Source organism: Amia ocellicauda, chromosome 15, assembly GCF_036373705.1.
Source record: "Amia ocellicauda isolate fAmiCal2 chromosome 15, fAmiCal2.hap1, whole genome shotgun sequence".
Lineage (NCBI taxonomy): Eukaryota > Metazoa > Chordata > Actinopteri > Amiiformes > Amiidae > Amia > Amia ocellicauda.
Window position 1 is genome coordinate 6,299,847 of NC_089864.1, and position 18,933 is coordinate 6,318,779.

Genomic DNA, 18,933 nt, shown 5'->3' on the forward strand with positions numbered 1-18,933 from the left:
AATTTCACTGCATCTTAACAGCCAACAAAGGTAACAACCTTCAAATATCTGGCAGTGGTTTATTTTTAACAGTCCTTGGTGCTACAGCCAAGAGGCAAAGCAGGTAAATTAAAGTTCATGTGTTTTCTTTATCAGGGAACTTAGTTTTCCTTTCTTCGGCGCAATAGAACACCCTTCATGATTTTAAGCAGTTGGATCTCCAGAGAAAGTAGCGCTATAAATGTGTGTTTCTTGTTTTCTGTTCTTCATTTTCTCACTAATATTATTGCAAGCTTAGATTTCAAGCAAGCAGTCCTGCCTGTGAAAGTTTCTCTTGTACCAAGGTTCATCTTTATCGGGGACAGCAGGAAGAGTTTGCTGGCATTGTTCATGTTTCCCTGGTACTCCAGGTTGTGTGGCTTTCTTCGACAGTTTAAAGTTTTTGTTTTTCCGTATATGTATGTGTGTGTTGTATTCTTTCTTTCTGATATCATGACACAAGTGCATAACAGCTCTCTTTCTCTCGTAATCCATATTTCTCCAAAGAAACTTCTTTATTACATCTGGTCGTACTCCAGAAAACATTCTTCTGGGTCATTGTTTTTCGTTTTTGGGTCCAGTCAGCCATTTCCTTAGTCCAGTAGTGACCTATTATTTTTTCAGTGCATTTGGCCAATTGCTATTTCTGTCTCTTGACTCTCGGCATGATGTCACACGCAGCCCTGTTATTTGCCCTGTAGGCCGCTGGTTTCTATTTCTGTATGTGGAGCGCACATTTTCCCATGCTAGTCTTGATTGTCTGTAGTTTCTGTATCAATCTTCCCTTCTGGATCCAGCAGCAGACTGATAGGAGTTAATTGCTTTCCTTTTAAGGTAAAGGTTACTTTAACCATTTAGAATTCATACTTAATCTTGCAAAAGCCTCCCAGAATATAGTCTCCTGTATTTATCACAGACATCTGTCCTCCACTGAGTGCGATTAACTGGCCCAAATATGCAAATATACTGTATAACGCAATCCCATGCTGCATGTTACCTTGGAAGACTGGCTCTGTTTGTCACAATGAGGGAAAGAAAACAGATGGGCTTTTGGTGATTAACTTTAACCTAGTTAAGGATCTGGCAATAAAACCTCATTATTGACTGGTAAAGGACACTGAAAGTGAAATGAAAACAGTAACTCAGACTTGGGAAGTTGTAAGTGAAAAGTGGATCAATTACTGTGTAAACCCTTAACCTCATTAAATAAACCTTTACATTCTGAGAGGAAAATATATTAAGTGAGTATTTCAAGAAAGAAAACAGAGAAGGAAACACGACAGGAAGAGTTGAGGTTCTGCACAGCTGTAATCGACACGTCATTCATACAACCGTAACTAAACATGCGGTGCAGCATCTCTGTTGAAAAGCTGAGCCCTGCTGTGCCTGCGGCCTGCATCACAAAGCAGACGTGATTGTCTCTGGTCCAGGGCTGTCCCCGTGTCCAGGTGTCTGGGGAGCCCAGGTGGGGCACGGTCAGACTTAACCCTGTCCTTGTGGCTTTCATGCTTGGTATTCATTCATGGTATTCAAGCTGGAAAGAAACAATATCATCTGTCCGTCTTCCTCTCGCATTTGGGATTCGATAGGATTTGCAGCTTGTTTTCCAGTTGCAAGTGGGGGGGGAATGATGGGCATGAAAAACAATTATCTTCTTTTAAAATGGAATTTAAAATAAATAAAAAGCTCAATTAAATATGGACATTTACTAAATACTTCAGCAGTTTCCTGTCCACCTCCGTGCATACATAATGATGTTTAAACTGTAATGTATCCTGCTAATAAGCTGTTACTGAAGAAAAACTAATCTGAAGACTTAAGAGAAAAAGAGCCATAGGAAAATGAAGATCATATAAACTGTATCTAATTATGTTCTTGGGCCCGTTGTCTTCCAGGAGGGGTCAATAAAATGAATTTATTGTAATGCTTTTCCTCCATTGTCATAGTTCACGTTTCTCAGAAGTAAAGAACATTGTTACTTAGCAGAGATAGCCTATTCATCAAACGAGACACTTCTCAGAGAAAATGATGTGGCATCGCTTACTCTATAAATGAACATTGGCTGCGCACAACAAAATCAATCAAAGCGGTGAGAAATGTGACGTGCATAAAACTGTTTCTGATGTACAAATCACCCACGGAAAACAAAATGTGTACAGTGTAACAAAACAACACACCAGCACACTAGTACAGTACTTTTACAAGGAAGAATATATACAGCTCTGGAAAAAATTAAGGGACCACTCCAAGTTCAGAAATCAATGTTAAGTGCTCTCTTAATTGTTTCCAGAGCTGTATATTCTAGCTGATTAAGACAATAGATGTATGAATGGATGGATGGATAGATTGAGAGACAGACGGATGAATGGATAGAATGATAGATAGGAATATGTACATTCTGTATTTACCTCCATGTTCATGTTTTAATGCTTATTGAATCATTTCACTGTTTAACAGCTTATCTCGTGTTTGGGAGCTTTCTGGTGTTGTGTGATTCTGGGTTCACTGTGAGTTCATGTGGAAGGCAGTTGACACTCAGTCCAGGCAGGTGTGAGGTGCTATATGAACTGTGTCCTTCCATCTCTTTTGTTCACCCAGGCCGACACCACCTCGGCGAACCCAATTTGTGGTTGCATTTGAAGAAAGGTCTGTCAGTGCCCCCTGCTCTCTGCTTTTCTCAGCTGCTCACTCAGTTGCGTTTAAAGATAATTTCGTGGTCCCTTGAGGAATATTTTCCCAGATGCCCACCAGAAACCACGCACACATCCCAAAATGTATCATCTGCTTCCGTAATTCTATCATACCTTCTTCATTTACCAGAGTGCAGAGCCTGGGGCTGGGGTCGATTTGTTAGTGACCTTTTAGTTTAAAGCTGAAGGGGATTTGTACGAAAACTATACAGTGCTGTATTGCTGACGAGGTTATTTATTAATGAAACAATCTTAATTGTCCACTCAGTTTCCTAATGCATGTTAATGTCGAACAGCTTATGCCCTCGTTTTAAAGTTAAGGCCACTGGATCCAACGCGTCGTTTGTAGTGGAGTTCTGATCCTTCTCAAAAAAACAGGATCAGGTTTGAGGATGATCGGATAGTTAGTACCGTCCCGTTAGTACAAGCCACCCCTGAAGACACACAGTTGCCCCTCTTTGATTTGTGAAGCAGTGTTTTAGGATCAGGTTTTGCATTTCACCATGACTGATTGAGAAGAAGATTGAATTTCTATAGAGACATCTTCACGAGAAACAAGGATGTGGCTTACAGCATCTTTACCTTCAAGAGCCTTGAAGGCCACATCCATGTTCCTCGTAAAGATGTCCGTGTCATCATCTCCAAACTCCCGTTTTGATAAGTATAAGATGCAGTTTTGCTGTGGCAGTGAAGTCAAGCAGTTATTTCTTTTTAGGGAAAAAAGCAGGGTTCTTGTTCGTCACCAGTAAATTCATGCTGTAAATTAAGATGCATGTCCAAGGTCAATCCATCAAATGTAGCAGGACCTTCCTATTCTTTCAATTAAATATTTTGGTACATTTCTCTCTCCATCTACCTCTTTGGCTATTTCTCTATCTCTGTCTATCTAGCACACCGCTATTAAAAGTCTAACACCTGTTCTGAGATTAAATAAACACTAAAAGCAGGAAAAGGGTTGGTCTTTAATAGACTGGGATGTTTCCTTTGTTCGCGAGTTATTGATGTGACTCAAAGAGGCCCTGAAAACGTAACCGTGATCTCGGCGTCTAATACTCCAGAGAACTCCACCATTGATTTGAAACCGTCGGGAGTATTTATTTTTATCCCTGGAATCGCGCACGCATCTTGAGATAAGTGTTTGATTAAGACAATTTCACTTGACTGGGCTTTCAGCAGATTAATGATGTGGTTGTTAAATATATATATACGAATTCCCTTGGAGCAAAGAACACACCACATGATTCAAACGGGATCTGCGCTCAGTTGCCCGATGCATAAAGACTCAGCCTATATTAAATGATATAAAGCTTATAGTAAATGTCACTCTTTTACTCCAAACCCCTGCCCCTTAGATGTTTTCATACATAATAACATTCAGAGACTTTTTCATCGGTTCACATATTTATAGACAAGACTTCGTATTTCAAAATATTTAACCCCTTAATATGTAATGTTCTTCTATATTGCTTACTTTATTTACGCAAAATGTTCTCTGGTGCTGCCGATGATTTAGAAGATGTTGGCACGTTTAGTGTCACGTTTTGTAGACCCTTGTGTCCGGTGTGATTGTGTGTTATTGTCTTTGCTTAGATTAATACTTGGATTGATTGCATAGGGTCTGCTATCCTGCAATTGAAAGAAGAAAATTATTTGTTATCAACACACTATAGATCATTGTGTAACACTGTTGCCAACCCCAGTAGCATTTCTCCAAACCCATAATGTTTGCCTAGATAACGGCACATGACAATGTGAAATGCTACAAAATAGGAATTATAGGAGACGGGGGACTTGTAAGACTCCTTTAAGATCGATACCAAACTCATCTTGCAAGTGTTCTAGCTGGCTTTCATGGAAACAATGGCCTAGGGCGAAGTCTTTGTTATTTTTGTTGACTTAAATATGTTATGCAATGCCTCCTTGTTGTTCTGTGGGTGCAGTTGCAAGTGTTATTAAAAAAATCATAAAGAAAAAGGGAAGCCACACTCTTAAAGCAAAGTTAATTTTATTAAGCAAGAAAATGCATGGAAGCACACTAACGTTTCGGCCAAAAAGCCTTTCGCTTTATTGTCTGGGAGTTTGGGACAATGTCCTGTTGTGCCTCCATTACGTTTAGGGTTGCCTCCTCCCCTGCTTTCTCATAAACAAAATCGTACACAGCTGTAGTATTGTTCGTTTTAACAACTGCGCCATCTCTTACGGCAAATTGAGCATCTGTGCAGCTCCGGAGCCAAACTCGATAAACAGCCTATGCAAATGGTGTATTAACGATTAACATCGGTGTGCTGGAGGAGGGTTTATTATCCTGGCACCTTGCTACAGATCAATAGATGTGGTATCAGTTTCATTATATGACTGCTAAAATAAATAATGATGTGGTTTCAATTGAACTAAAATCTCCCTCGGAAAATGTGGTGAAGAAAAAACGATGTATACAAAATGAAAAGCAGAGGAATCTGTCACAATTTCTCTGTGTCCTTAGCATTTTGACCTGCTGTATAAGCTGCCTGGAGTGAAAAACGGCCAATTGTCCCTTTGTGCTTAAACGTCTGAGAGGAGTACCTCATGGTGATTATCTGTATTCAATAAGGCTCACAATGTGTGCAGCTCTCTACTACAACCTCCTTCATTAGGGAATCTCAGCCCTGCGTGTGAAGGATGGGCGGCCCATTGATGCAACTGCCACTGAGAGATGGTGTCGTTTCTTTTCTTCTGCGGATACAAAGACACTCTCTAGACTTCAGAAATATATTTAACAATTATGGCATTGAAATACTATCTTGACAGGAGAGTGGAGAATGAGCCCTTTTCACGAAACCATAAATTGGCAGTTAAAGCCCAGCAAAACACAGGCTCGGTTACATTTTTCTTTGAGAGAGTCTGTGCATTTTATGGATTATATATCAATAACTCCACCTCTCCAATCTGGGTGATGAGGATAGCTGAGGTAAACAATGTATGTATGCTTTTTTCTTTATTCTTGAACTTCATTTACTTCATGATTCTTTGACTAAATGTAGCAACGGCCATCGTATGAATCTCAGGGTTGGAAAATGCTGTTTGTGGGGGATTTCAATACTAGTGTCTCTGATAGCTGACTGATAGTTTAATATCTTCCTCGTAAAGCAACGCGCTGCTTTTTTTATCAGTTTCTTCTTGGTGATTTGTGATCCAATAAGCCTTACAAATACTGTGTGCTCCCATGCAGTCCTGTGCAGAGGATATATAATGTAGTGTAATGCCGTGTTATTTATCCCTACTGTATGTTTGTTTATATCCCACCCATCTATCTATCTTTCCTCTAAGTATCTCCATCCCTGACTCTCTGAATATATTGATTAATGAACTATTAATATCCTCAGCCATGCTAGAATTGGCTCATCTTTTTCAATGCATATTGAACTGGGCAAATAAATGTTTATAGCTACAATCCATCCATCCATTCTTGTTCAATAACCAGAGTCAATAACCGAGTCAGTTCTGTCCTAAAGGTTTGAGCATTATAAAGCATTCCAGCCAGGTTCCAACTGAGCTGTTAAGATGTCTGCTCTCGTTAGTGCAACTGCTGTTAATGGGGCTTCTCTGCTGATATAAATCCCAGGTAACACGCATGCACACACACATAAAAACATATACCCATATACACATACAGTGAGGGAAAAAAAGTATTTGATCCCCTGCTGATTTTGTACGTTTGCCCACTGACAATGAAATGATCAGTCTATAATTTTAATGGTAGGTGTATTTTAACAGTGAGAGACAGAATAACAACAAAACAATCCAGAAAAACGCATTTCAAAAAAGTTATAAATTGATTTGCATGTTAATGAGGGAAATAAGTATTTGACCCCTTTGACTTAGTACTTGGTGGCAAAACCCTTGTTGGCAATCACAGAGGTCAGATGTTTCTTGTAGTTGGCCACCAGGTTTGCACACATCTCAGGAGGGATTTTGTCCCACTCCTCTTTGCAGATCCTCTCCAAGTCATTAAGGTTTCGAGGCTGACGTTTGGCAACTCGAACCTTCAGCTCCCTCCACAGATTTTCTATGGGATTAAGGTCTGGAGACTGGCTAGGCCACTCCAGGACCTTAATGTGCTTCTTCTTGAGCCACTCCTTTGTTGCCTTGGCTGTGTGTTTTGGGTCATTGTCATGCTGGAATACCCATCCACGACCCATTTTCAATGCCCTGGCTGAGAGAAGGAGGTTCTCACCCAAGATTTGACGGTACATGGCCCCGTCCATCGTCCCTTTGATGCGGTGCAGTTGTCCTGTCCCCTTAGCAGAAAAACACCCCCAAAGCATAATGTTTCCACCTCCATGATTGACGGTGGGGATGGTGTTCTTGGGGTCATTCCTCCTCCTCCAAACACGGCGAGTTGAGTTGATGCCACAGAGCTCGATTTTGGTCTCATCTGACCACAACACTTTCACCCAGTTCTCCTCTGAATCATTCAGATGTTCATTGGCAACTTCAGACGGGCCTGTACATGTGCTTTCTTGAGCAGGGGGACCTTGCGGGCGCTGCAGGATTTCAGTCCTTCACGGCGTAGTGTGTTACCAATTGTTTTCTTGGTGACTATGGTCCCAGCTGCCTTGAGATCATTAACAAGATCCTCCCGTGTAGTTCTGGGCTGATTCCTCACCGTTCTCATGATCATTGAAACTCCACGAGGTGAGATCTTGCATGGAGCCCCAGACCGAGGGAGACTGACAGTTATTTTGTTTCTTCCATTTGCGAATAATCGCACCAACTGTTGTCACCTTCTCACCAAGCTGCTTGGCGATGATCTTGTAGCCCATTCCAGCCTTGTGTAGGTCTACAATCTTGTCCCTGACATCCTTGGACAGCTCTTTGGTCTTGGCCATGGTGGAGAGTTTGGAATCTGAGTGATTGATTGCTTCTGTGGACAGGTGTCTTTTATACAGGTAACGAGCTGAGATTAGGAGCACTCCCTTTAAGAGAGTGCTCCTAATCTCAGCTCGTCACCTGTATAAAAGACACCTGGGAGCCTGAAATCTTGCTGATTGATAGGGGATCAAATACTTATTTCCCTCATTAACATGCAAATCAATGTATAACTTTTTTGAAATGCATTTTTCTGGATTTTGTTGTTGTTATTCTGTCTCTCACAGCTAAAATACACCTACCATTTAAATTATAGACTGATCATTCCTTTGTCAGTGGGCAAACATACAAAATCAGCAGGGGATCAAATACTTTTTTCCCTCACTGTATACCCCAGCTTGGTCACAGCGGTTGGCTCTGCTGGCCGGGTCCAGTTTATATAACCGCCAGATGGAGAGGACTGGAGCTTGAATGAACTCGTTTATGTGATAGTATTTGATCATGTACTCCAAGGCAAAATGCAGGAGGTTGAAGAAAAGTATCGGCGCTTTCAACTACAACCTGGAAGTCTAATCAAATTGCACCAGGGAGCATTTCTGTCAATAGCTTTGCTGTTTTTCTCCCTGTGACATAATTTAAACGTTCATGTGCAATTGAAGAAAGGGTACATTGGTTATAATCCTGTTTATGGAGACTTGCAGAGCTCCTTGAGTCGGGTTATGTTCCTGTGTGTGTGTTTGGAAACTATAGTCCGTTTTCATCCAACAATAGGATCTATCCAGATATCCTCTGTCAACTCTAAGGCAGCTTCAGAGCTCCAGCAAAGATACACAGGAATTTATCCTATGGGGGCTCGACATGCCACAGACAGGGAGCAGTGTCTGTGTCTGTGTGTTTAGGAGTCTTGTTTATAACCTTTTATCCCTGTGATGTGCCCCCTCCGGTCGCTGCGTACAGCGGAGATTAAGAATCTCGACTCTATCTTCTGGGTAGTATTAGATGCACACAATCATCCCACAGGTACCACTTTAGAGCTGCAAAAGATCAATCAGCTTGTAAAAAATGCCTTGCAAAAGCCACGCTCAAACAAGGGTTCAGTTAGATCTACAGAGTTTGAAAGTCACAGGACACAAGCCTTGTCTCAGAGGAAAGAATGGCTTGGAGACTCTGATCCAATAGCATTTCTGAGGCCTTCATTGAATGCAAAAGTATTTGTACACGTGTCCATATCGGACTGTCTCTCTCTGAGGTGGTGTGTGATTTTGAATACATGCATGAATAAGTAACAATGCAATAATAATTTTTATATATAAACCGATCAGCCATAACATTATGACCACCTGCCTAATATTGTGTAGGTCCCCCTTTTGCCGCCAAAACAGCCCTGACCCGTCGAGGCATGGACTCCACTAGACCTCTGTAGGTGTGCTGTGGTATCTGGCACCAAGACGTTAGCAGCAGATCCTTTAAGTCCTGTAAGTTGCGAGGTGGGGCCTCCATGGATCGGGCTTGTTTGTCCAGCACATCCCACAGATGCACAGATGTCCCTGTCGTCCATCCATCACAATTCGGCCCTTGTCAAAGTTGCTCAGATCCTTACACTTGCCCATTTTTCCTGCTTCTAACACACCAACTTTGAGGACAAAATGTTCACTTGCTGCCTAATATATCCCACCCACTGACAGGTGCCATGATAACGAGATTATCAGTGTTATTCACTTCACCTGTCAGCGGTCATAATGTTATGGCTGATCGGTGTATCAGTACTGAGGAAATGTTTTAGGCAGGTGTGAAAAAATGCTGTAAAGTAAGAATGCTTTCAAAAATAGACATTTTAATAGATTATATTGATCGATTAACTAAATGCAAAGTGAGTGAACAGAAGAAAAATCTACATCAAATCAATATTTGGTGTGACCACCCTTTGCCTTCAAAACAATTTCTTTTCAATTTACGCCTACAAATAATAATATTCTGTGTCAGTTTCCCCTCCATGGCATGCATTAGGGTAAAATCAAAGTTTATTTTCAATGTAGCATGATTACATAGTGGTAATATTACTACTTTCCATTTTCTCTCCATTTATGTTTTCATTTGAAATTATTTGTTTTAATGTGGTATGTCTTCTCTTCCACAAAACAAAGAAGGCCGCTCTGTAATCTCATTTGAAAGCGGAGTGGTGTTTGTTCGATTGCAAGTAGTTATTCTGTATAGAGCTGAAAGCTACAGTTCGTGATAACCAACACAAGGTTGATGTCAAGGAACAAATTCCTGACGGTGGACTGATTGAGAACAAAGACGCTGGATGTTCGATGTTATTCTCCATATTTCCTTTGCCAGATGAACGACTCGCACAGTATTTCAGCTTGGACAGGGAGTCTGCCAAACGAGATGCTTCATCAAATAGTTGGAAGCAGTTGATTAGATTAAAATTGAGACTGATCTCTGAGTCACCCGGAACAAAACAGAACAGTGAAATATCTTGTAAATGTCAACGCAGGAAATGTATTTTAGCGCCTCCCATTGCAGATTAAGGAGTGAGATATGGTTGGTAACTGACTTAAACTGTTTGCCATCATTATTTAGCAACCCCATTTTTTTTGTATCTTCCCAGACATTTAGAAAGACAGGTTTAATGGAAAATAAAAATACAATTACTTACCCGTTAGCTTCTTTGTGAGCATGTTCATATTCTACCATGTGGGCCACAGTTTGGATGCATTATCTGAAGGACCTAAATAATCAGTGCGGATACTTAACAGTTGCAGGAAAACACTCCGAAGTGTGTATGCCCTGGTTTGCATGGTGGGAGTGATTGCGTTTGCAGGGGTTCTGCTGGGCACATTTACCCACTGAGAAACCACAGCAGAAGTCTGTTCACAGTGTCAGCATTGATTGCAGTTCTTGAGACAAATGCATTTGCACATTTTATAATAGATGATTTACAATTGCTACCCCAGAACCCAATGTTTTTTCAAAAACATGAGATGTATAAACATACCTATTCTCTTTGTGTATGTTAGTGTGTGTATGTGTGTGTGTGTGTGCGAGAGAGAGAGAGAGAGAGAGGGTGAGAGTGTGTGTAGGAGGAGGGCGGGGTTCTAAGGACGATTCTTAAACAGCTTGCCCCGTTGCCTCTGTATCTGTCTTTAGTCAGGGTTTGAATGAGTTAAAAGTCAGCATCCTTAAGATACAGAAATTTTATAACCTGCATGAATGATGTATGTGACATGGATTTCCCAGCCCGCTTTATTCTCCTGAATGTGAGTCCTGTGATCAAAGCATGCCTTCTGCGTCAGTCCGCTGCTGCCTGCAGATGAATTCATCCTGATTGCATCCAAATCCGACCGGGCCATCACACCTGATGATGACACTGGTATTGATCTGAGAGAAAAGATACGCAGACTGCATTAAGGAACAGGTCAATTTACTGACTTGTATGTACTATTATTTTTCAATTGAAAGACAGTTAAAGCAGTGATAGAAAGTTCCAGTTCCACCTGCGTAAAACGGGCCCAAATGAAATGGAACTTATTTTTGCCAAGTTCTGAAAATCAACACCGTGGGCCGTGGACTTGTTCTTCCATTCTTATTTTTTTCTTTCTGGAGTCTGACCAGCCCCTTTTGAGTTTTCTGTCCATACAGTTAAAAGCAGCCGGTGCTTTTGAAGGGAAACACACCACCCTCAATATGCAAATAGTCTTAAACACCCTGTATTCAAAGACATCTGCCACCCCCTTATGCATTATTATAGGAAACACTCATATTGATTATAAGGTTGTGACAGAAAATCATTCTCCGATTATAACAAAAACACTTAAACAACTTAGCTATAAAATGTATTATTTGTTTCCTTTCCTGTTTATTTTGTAGGTTAAAGTACAGTTCTGTAGAAATGCAGTGAAACAAGGGGTTGTGTTAAGAAGGGATTTTATTTAGGGAGAAAGGTAGTGAATTAAAGGTGTACACGCTTTTCTCATATTCATGTTACGGTCAATAAAAAAGAGCAAGAAAATAAGCTATTATTATTAGCTGATTTGGAAGGTGGTTTCAGTATTGATCATCCATGTTGTCATCCAAGTTCTTAATGACTGATTATAGCATTTCTTGGCATAAGAAGGGATTTATTGATCAATAATGTCATGGAGTCATACAACCTGATTGATTATTGTAGATATTGAATTCTCTCTCTCTCTCCAAATCTTGAAACATAATTTACAGTTCACAATAATCCCTTCATAAAATATGCAGGAAGAAATAGAAATTTTTGTCTTCATTTGAACTATTCTCAGTGTCTTTAAACCACCAAGTCTACTCAAATAGGTTAGTCCTGTGCCAGTAACTAATTTCAGTTGTAATGTATTGAAGAAACATATCACCTTTAAAGAAATGCGTCTTCGCAATTGTATGGCTGTGGTTCATGTAAACTGTAGGAAGTATTTAATTCTGTAGCCGCACTGAACTGTTTGTCTGTGGTGTCGCTGAACGCTTTTGTCTTTTGCATGCAGTGTGAATTAGACTAACTTGGCCATATTTCCTCACATCAGGACGTGCGAGGCACTTTGCGTTTACAGTCTATTAATATGAATGTTGTTGTTCTTCGGCTGTACGAGTGTAATTTGTCAATGCGCAATAACTGGATTTGTCAGCAGAGGACTGGACTGATTTATTGTCACCTGACAACGCAAAAAAAAAATGAAGTAATCATCTTAGAGGCTGAGCAGAGACACCGTCACAAAGTTTTATTCTTGTTTATTGTGAAATGTATTGTTGTCGCATTTTGTAGAAGATAAATTCAAATATAATTTTGCCTGCTATACCTGTAAGTCAAATTATTCTAAGCAATATAGCATATAAATGATCTATGTTATTTATCTACGTTCAATCCTATAGAAGCAGCAGCTACATCAAGCAGTTATTTCTCTTTCTAAATAGATGCACTTTCATTGTAATTTAATTTCACAAAAATCCATTCAACACTGCTGGATGCCTTCTTGTATGGCACTGGTTAAGTGGAACTGTTTATCGAATAGAATCCAATTACTGTTACATGAACAGATCAATTTACTGAGTAGATATGGCACAAATATACTGTGGCAGAGAACAGTGCATGCATTCGAATTTGGGTAACAGTCTTCTGAGATATTTTCTCTAATTGTCATTTTCGTTTTTAATAAAGTGTCAACAGATAGATTTCCTTGTAATACATGAATGAATTGGCACTTATGCATATGTCATTACCAGACTAATATATATGCCTAATGCATAGGGAGACTCAGCTCATTGGAAATGTATATCATATTTGGCTGTGGGTTGATTTATCTGGCTGTGTTTTAGCCTCACCACAGTGACTTTTCCTCTTCAAACCTTCCTTGTGTGTCATTTCATGCTGCTGTCTAATGCTGGTGCTTATGCCAACCCGCACGGGCTACCTATTTTTTTGTCTCTGTGATTTGTCTCGTCGGACTCGTCAGACGGACCAGACGGTCTACAGGTTGGCATCCTGTCTGTGCCGTACAGTTGGTATATTCCAGCCAGAATCCTCCCACTCAGGACTGAGAACGACGTGTTGTTAACTTCTTCTTTCGTGCGTTTGTTTTTATGTATCGTTTCATGTGAGCCGGCTTTATCAACAGCTTCCTTTGGCGTTTCTGCTAATTGTCAGTGAGGTCTCTGTGGGATTCGTAGCCCGGGGCATCGAGTAACCTTTCTGTATGCTAGACATCAACATTAAAAGCAATTGTTTAGTCTATTTAAAAAAGGAGCTTTCTTTCAATGAAGACCCATGAAAACAGTGTTCAATGAATTCTTTCAGTTTACCTCACAGATATGGCACTGTGACCTAATAGTCCAGCTGAATGCCGCAAACTTTTTCTTTTAGGCTGCTTTGATTTTCGGAGTGGTCGTTGCATCCCCAAAGAGAATATACCTCTAACTGCTGCTTTTGCCTTCCCCCAGGTGGACTGGTGATCTGGAGGATGTTGTCCTACCCCCCTGCGCGCAGAGCTCTCCTCGTGGGCTGCGGACTGCAGATGTTCCAGCAGCTGGCTGGGATCAACACAGTCATGTATGTACTAACTACATTGCTGGAGCTGCCCGCTATATGGCTTCTTATACATGACTGAATGACACTAGAAAGAAGATGGAGATGGAATATGTATGTGTGAATATACTGTTGGCTTGATGTTTGCTACTATTTTTATTGCACTTGCAGTCAGAGTACGATATTTTCAAAGTTGAAAGGAAAGATTTTGAAGGGTTTTTCTTCTCAGCTATTATATCATGTATCCTAGTAACAACCTAGTCATTCACCTTGTGGTTTGTAAAGACCTTTCATCGAGTGGCTTTGTGGAAAGAGGCATCGCTTTAACATTAGATGTTAATTGCTACTTGGTACCTTGGAACTGCTGATACAGTGAATCAGATGGCCTTGATGGAGCGCATGTGATAATAAAAAGAGTAAATAAATGTAAATAAGTCATACAGGACTACAGCAGCCGCATGAAGATGACATTTGAAAAAGCATGTGATCCTCTCTTTCCTCACTGATTGTAGGTACAGAATTTTTGTGTGTAGGACAGTGGGGGTCACAACATCATTCAAAGAACCTTCCTCACTCCCCATAACGACCAATTTAATTGTCAAGACGGCTAAAAATCTGGGAAGGAGTGCAATACCTAACAGGCAAGCCACGAACAGCTGTGCAAGTGACAGACGGCAGTGATACATAATTTAATGCGAGCTGTATTGGTATGGTATTTGTTCTTGAATATAAAAAGGAAATGGGGACCTGGAAAATGTCAATACATTAATTGTGAAACCTCCGAACAAATAGGATACCAAACTGAGGTGGATACAAGGGCAACCAACACGATATTGAAACCTTAGTTTATCATTCCTTTACAGTAAATACATAATACTATAAAGAATGTAAACGTTAGCTAGTTGAAGAGCTTGAAGTACACGGTGATTAGTAGTACATGTATATCGCTTTTCTTCTAGTATTTACTTGTTCCAGTGTTCCAGTGTTCCAGTTTTAATAAGTAGAGAAGGAAAACATTTGACTGTGTGTTTGGTGTTTCTTTAAATCTGCAACTCAGCTCTAAATGATACACATTGCAGGAGCATCGAGACTTGGGGAGAGTCATCGAACACAGACTAGCTCGACCTTCAGCCTCCTCCAAAGGAAGAATTACATAATCTGGGTTACAATATACAGTTAGGTCCATAAATATTTGTACAGTGAAACAATTGTCATCATTTTGGCTCTGTACGCCACCACAATGGATGCTAAAGCAACGCAAGATTTTTTTAAGGTGAATAAGTGGAATGTTCTGCAATGACCAAGTCAGTCACCTGACCTGAATCCAATTGAGCAGCATTTCACTTGCTGAAGGCAAAACTGAAGGCAAAATGCTCAAAGAACAAGCAGGAACTGAAGACAGCTGAAGAAGCAGGCCTGGCAGAGTATCACCAGGGAAGAAACCCAGCATCTGGTGATGTCTATGGGTTCCAGACTTCAGGCAGTCATTGACTGCAAAGGATTTGCCACCAAGTATTGAAACTCACAATTTAATTCATGATTATGTTAGTTTGTCCAAATACTTTTGAGCCCCTAAAATGGGGGGGACCACATATAAAATGGGTGTAATTCCTACACCGTTCACCCAATTCGGATGTAACTACCCTCAAATTAAAGATGAAAGTCTACACTTAAAGTACACCTTCATTGTTTCAAATCCATTGTGGTGGCGTACAGAGCCAAAATGATGACAATTGTGTCACTGTCCAGATACTTATGGACCTAACTGTACACCCTCTGGTCTTTTCTTGTGCATTGAGATGATTGCAGCACCCTTGGTTGAATTACCACTCACCCTGTGGAACAAAAAATAATTCATAGCAAAGAGCCCCACAATATGTTTGGATCTTATTTATCAGTAATGTATCTTCAGCCTCATACATCACAAAGAAGAACCCAGGAGCATGATTCTGATCTTTGCAAATACTCATCTTGAGATAAATGTTTGTTGCTAGGCAACGGTAACGGGAGAGGAGTGTTTATTTTTGAGGTAACAGTGGAGGACAGGCTCTAGTTTTTCTCCCCCCTCCCCGCATCCGTATCCGACTGCTGCTTTGACTCATTTTTTCACACTTTTAATAAGTCCACCTCTGAGTGTCAAGTATGTGTCAGATTTTCGCAAACAGAAATAACGTTGCGGAGCTGAAATGTCAAACAGGGATGAACTGGATATTTGAAAACATCTAGCCCTATTATATATAACAGTGCCCGCAGTATTTGCTTACTGTATGTAGTGTCTGTTTGTAAAACGTGGTGTAACTGTGAATTTAAGTGGAAGCAAATCCACACTAGGAGGTGAAACTCAGATTAGAGATGTACTCAATCTCTTTTGTGTCAGGGTTCATTTAATCAGCGACAGCATTTCGAATTATGGCTCAGATATGTCTTACATGAGAGATATGAAATTGAGCACCTCATATTTAGTGGAGCCTGGTAGCCAAACCCTGAATAATTGAAAGTGTGAACTGAATTTGGTAATACATGGAGCTTGGATGAGACATGTCTCACATGGGAACTGTACTGGATCTTATGGGGTCAATTCCATCTGTCAGATAAATATGGAGAATGAAAAAACACAAGGAGGACAGTTATCAAGGTCCTGTTGGACGAGGGGGATGAAAAAATGGAGGCCAAACGATCTCAAATGGACAGAAAGCAAAAGAATCATAGGTGAACTGTTTAAGACTGACAGAAAACGATTGCTTCTTTACCAGAGTTAAGCTACCTCTCCACCATTACTCACCCTAATCCATTGGACTGCGTGCTGAAGCTCAGAAGGCTGAAAAAAATGTGCCTGTCAATATCTGTCACGACCGAAAAGGTCTTTTATTCCATTTGCAGACGTGTGCTCGTTTGAGAAATTGATTGCACAACATGATATGAGAGACAAATTAAAATCAAATCTGGACAGTATTTCAATATAACCTTTCCATGCCTCTGATGCCAGTTTCTTGATTAAAATGCAGAACATGAATACGACTAATAAAAAAACTCATTACACATTATGGAGGTTTTTTTTTTTTTGTACTGGAAGAAAACAACACAAACAAAAGTCTCTGCCAAGAGTGACTGTGAACATCTCCGAACATCTGTTGGCAGGGAATCCTGTTCTCCATACGGGTTCAGTAAATGTTCCAGGACAGAAACAATGCAATATAAATAAGAACGATTCTACCTGAATATTTCTTGCATACTTGGCTTCTTTCACTTTCTGTATTTGTTTTTTAAATTTAATTTACTTTTAAAGCTATGAAGGCCATATGACTTCCCTAAATACTTTGTCCGTATGATGTGATCATTTTATCTTTTTTCTCTGTCTTGACAGAAATGGTCTGGGTCCAATATTGAGAGAGCATCAATGTGTCTTCCTGAATCAGCCCGTCTCCCCCACTTTATGAAAGGCGCTATCAATCGGCAGCATTTGGTTTCACAGATGTCTTTATCATTTCCTTTTAATCATTGGTTTTGTTTATTATCAGTAAAAGCCCAGAATGTAAATACTTAGATTTGTTGTTAGAAGAAGCAGGTACTTTATTTCACCTATATTTCCTCAGCCGTAGTCTTTGAAAACTGATTTATTTTTTTAATTCCTCATATTTTTCATTTTCGAGAAGCAAAAACGTAAACATAAGCAGGTACTGCCTTGCTTCTTACCACAGAGCAGAAATAGCTGTACCTTCTAGTCCTATTCCTAACAATGTGGGTAATTGCACAGTAAAGTAAGACAAAAGCTACCTGCATGCGATGTCAGGGCTTCACGCATGTTGGCACAACCCTGTTGGCTTCCTTCTGTAATGAAGGATAAGTAGCTTAGAAGTCGAAAAAACAAGCTCGGAATTGCTGCTCGGCAATTACACTTTACAGTTCACAACACACATCGGCAGATTAATTGGGATTTTTAATATGTATGCTAATCATAAAGTCAGCAAGCTGTGAAAAGCCATTGAGCGTTTTGAAGGTTTTGGAAATCTTAAAAACTTAAAAGTTGAAAATGAAAACTTAGACTGGTATTGATTGTGCATTCCTCCTGTTCAAAGACTCCTGTTGACGTCTCCTCTGTACTCACACTGGTGTCTGCTGATCCGGTTCTTTCCCCTGCTGTACAGTCGTATTCACACAGTCTGTGACATGAGACCAGTCGTGCCTCGGGCCACAGTTCTGCAGCGATGCACAGCACTGCATGTCTCCTCTGTTCTGTGTCTTTCAGGATATTTCAAAACCACTTCACATATGTAGCAGATATACCTCTGCTGGAGTGAGCTTTTGTGCAAGGCGCTGGATTTTCTGCACACTGCAAAGAGAACCGTATCAGGACTCACAGATTTGACATTGTGACACCCCGTGCTAGACCTGTCGTGACACACGCATCCGTGTTTGTGCGGAGATGAAAGACTCTTCTTTCCGGTGGAGTTGTAAATCTCGGGTGATCTGCAGATACGCAGATAGGGCTGTCTCTGCCAGAGACTTTTCAACTCGCCTGTCGCACAAACTCAGATTACATCGCTGACAGTGATCTCAGACTTCCTCACTCCGGCACCCGATCCTTATTTCTGATACAGAGCCCTCTCCTCCCCCAGAGAGAGCCAGAAAGGATAAAGTCAGTGTTTCTGATTAGCTCTGTGCTTTCTCTGTAATTACAGCTCTATCATTTCATCATTGGCAGCAGAGTCGACAGGAAAGAAAGAATATATTGGTAGTTGTTGGATTCATATGAGAATTTGTATTTGTTTACATTGTGACCTGTGGTGTCCCTACACATCTGTAGCCAGTCCAGAGATATTATGTGGTTTAGGAGGAGGACTAGATGCAACAGTAGTCAGAGCAGTAATAGTAGTACTGTGGGTGGTAGTAGTAGTAGTAGACTGGGGGAAGATCTGAGGACCTGCAGTTTCCTAAAAGCCCCCATATCAATTTCTATTCTAACCAGCATTGAGTTAAATTCAGTTGGATCATCTTCAGATAAAACCGTATTTGGTCAAACAATCCGTACGATGATGTCCAGGGCAATCGATTTCCTGTCAGCCGTGTTAAAGGTAGCATGTACTGAGTTGTAACTCCCCCCCCCCCCCCCCCGCAGAGCACAAATCATTAGAATAACGGCAGAAAGATGCTAATAATGTATTGAAGTCGGGCATCGAACCTCTTGGGTCGGCGGGAGAAATATAGCCATGATGCCTCCTCTAAGTATCTCTGTTTAATTTATGTTCAGTTGAGTTGACATTTATGAGTTACCGCTGTTATTTAACCTGGGTTATGGGTAATTGGATATCATTTACCGGTGGCAATGATGTGCGA

At 40.6% G+C, this 18,933-nt stretch overlaps 1 protein-coding gene across 3 annotated transcripts in view; it reads left to right on the forward strand.

Annotated features, from left to right (window-relative positions):
• Nucleotides 1-18,933, forward strand: part of LOC136711148 (proton myo-inositol cotransporter) — a 77,048-nt gene that overhangs the window by 33,380 nt on the left and 24,735 nt on the right. For all 3 annotated transcript variants that reach the window (XM_066687199.1, XM_066687198.1, XM_066687200.1), the window contains one exon: nt 13,515-13,623. In XM_066687199.1, the coding sequence (XP_066543296.1) occupies nt 13,515-13,623 (109 nt within the window). The remainder of the gene's footprint in view (nt 1-13,514; nt 13,624-18,933) is intronic.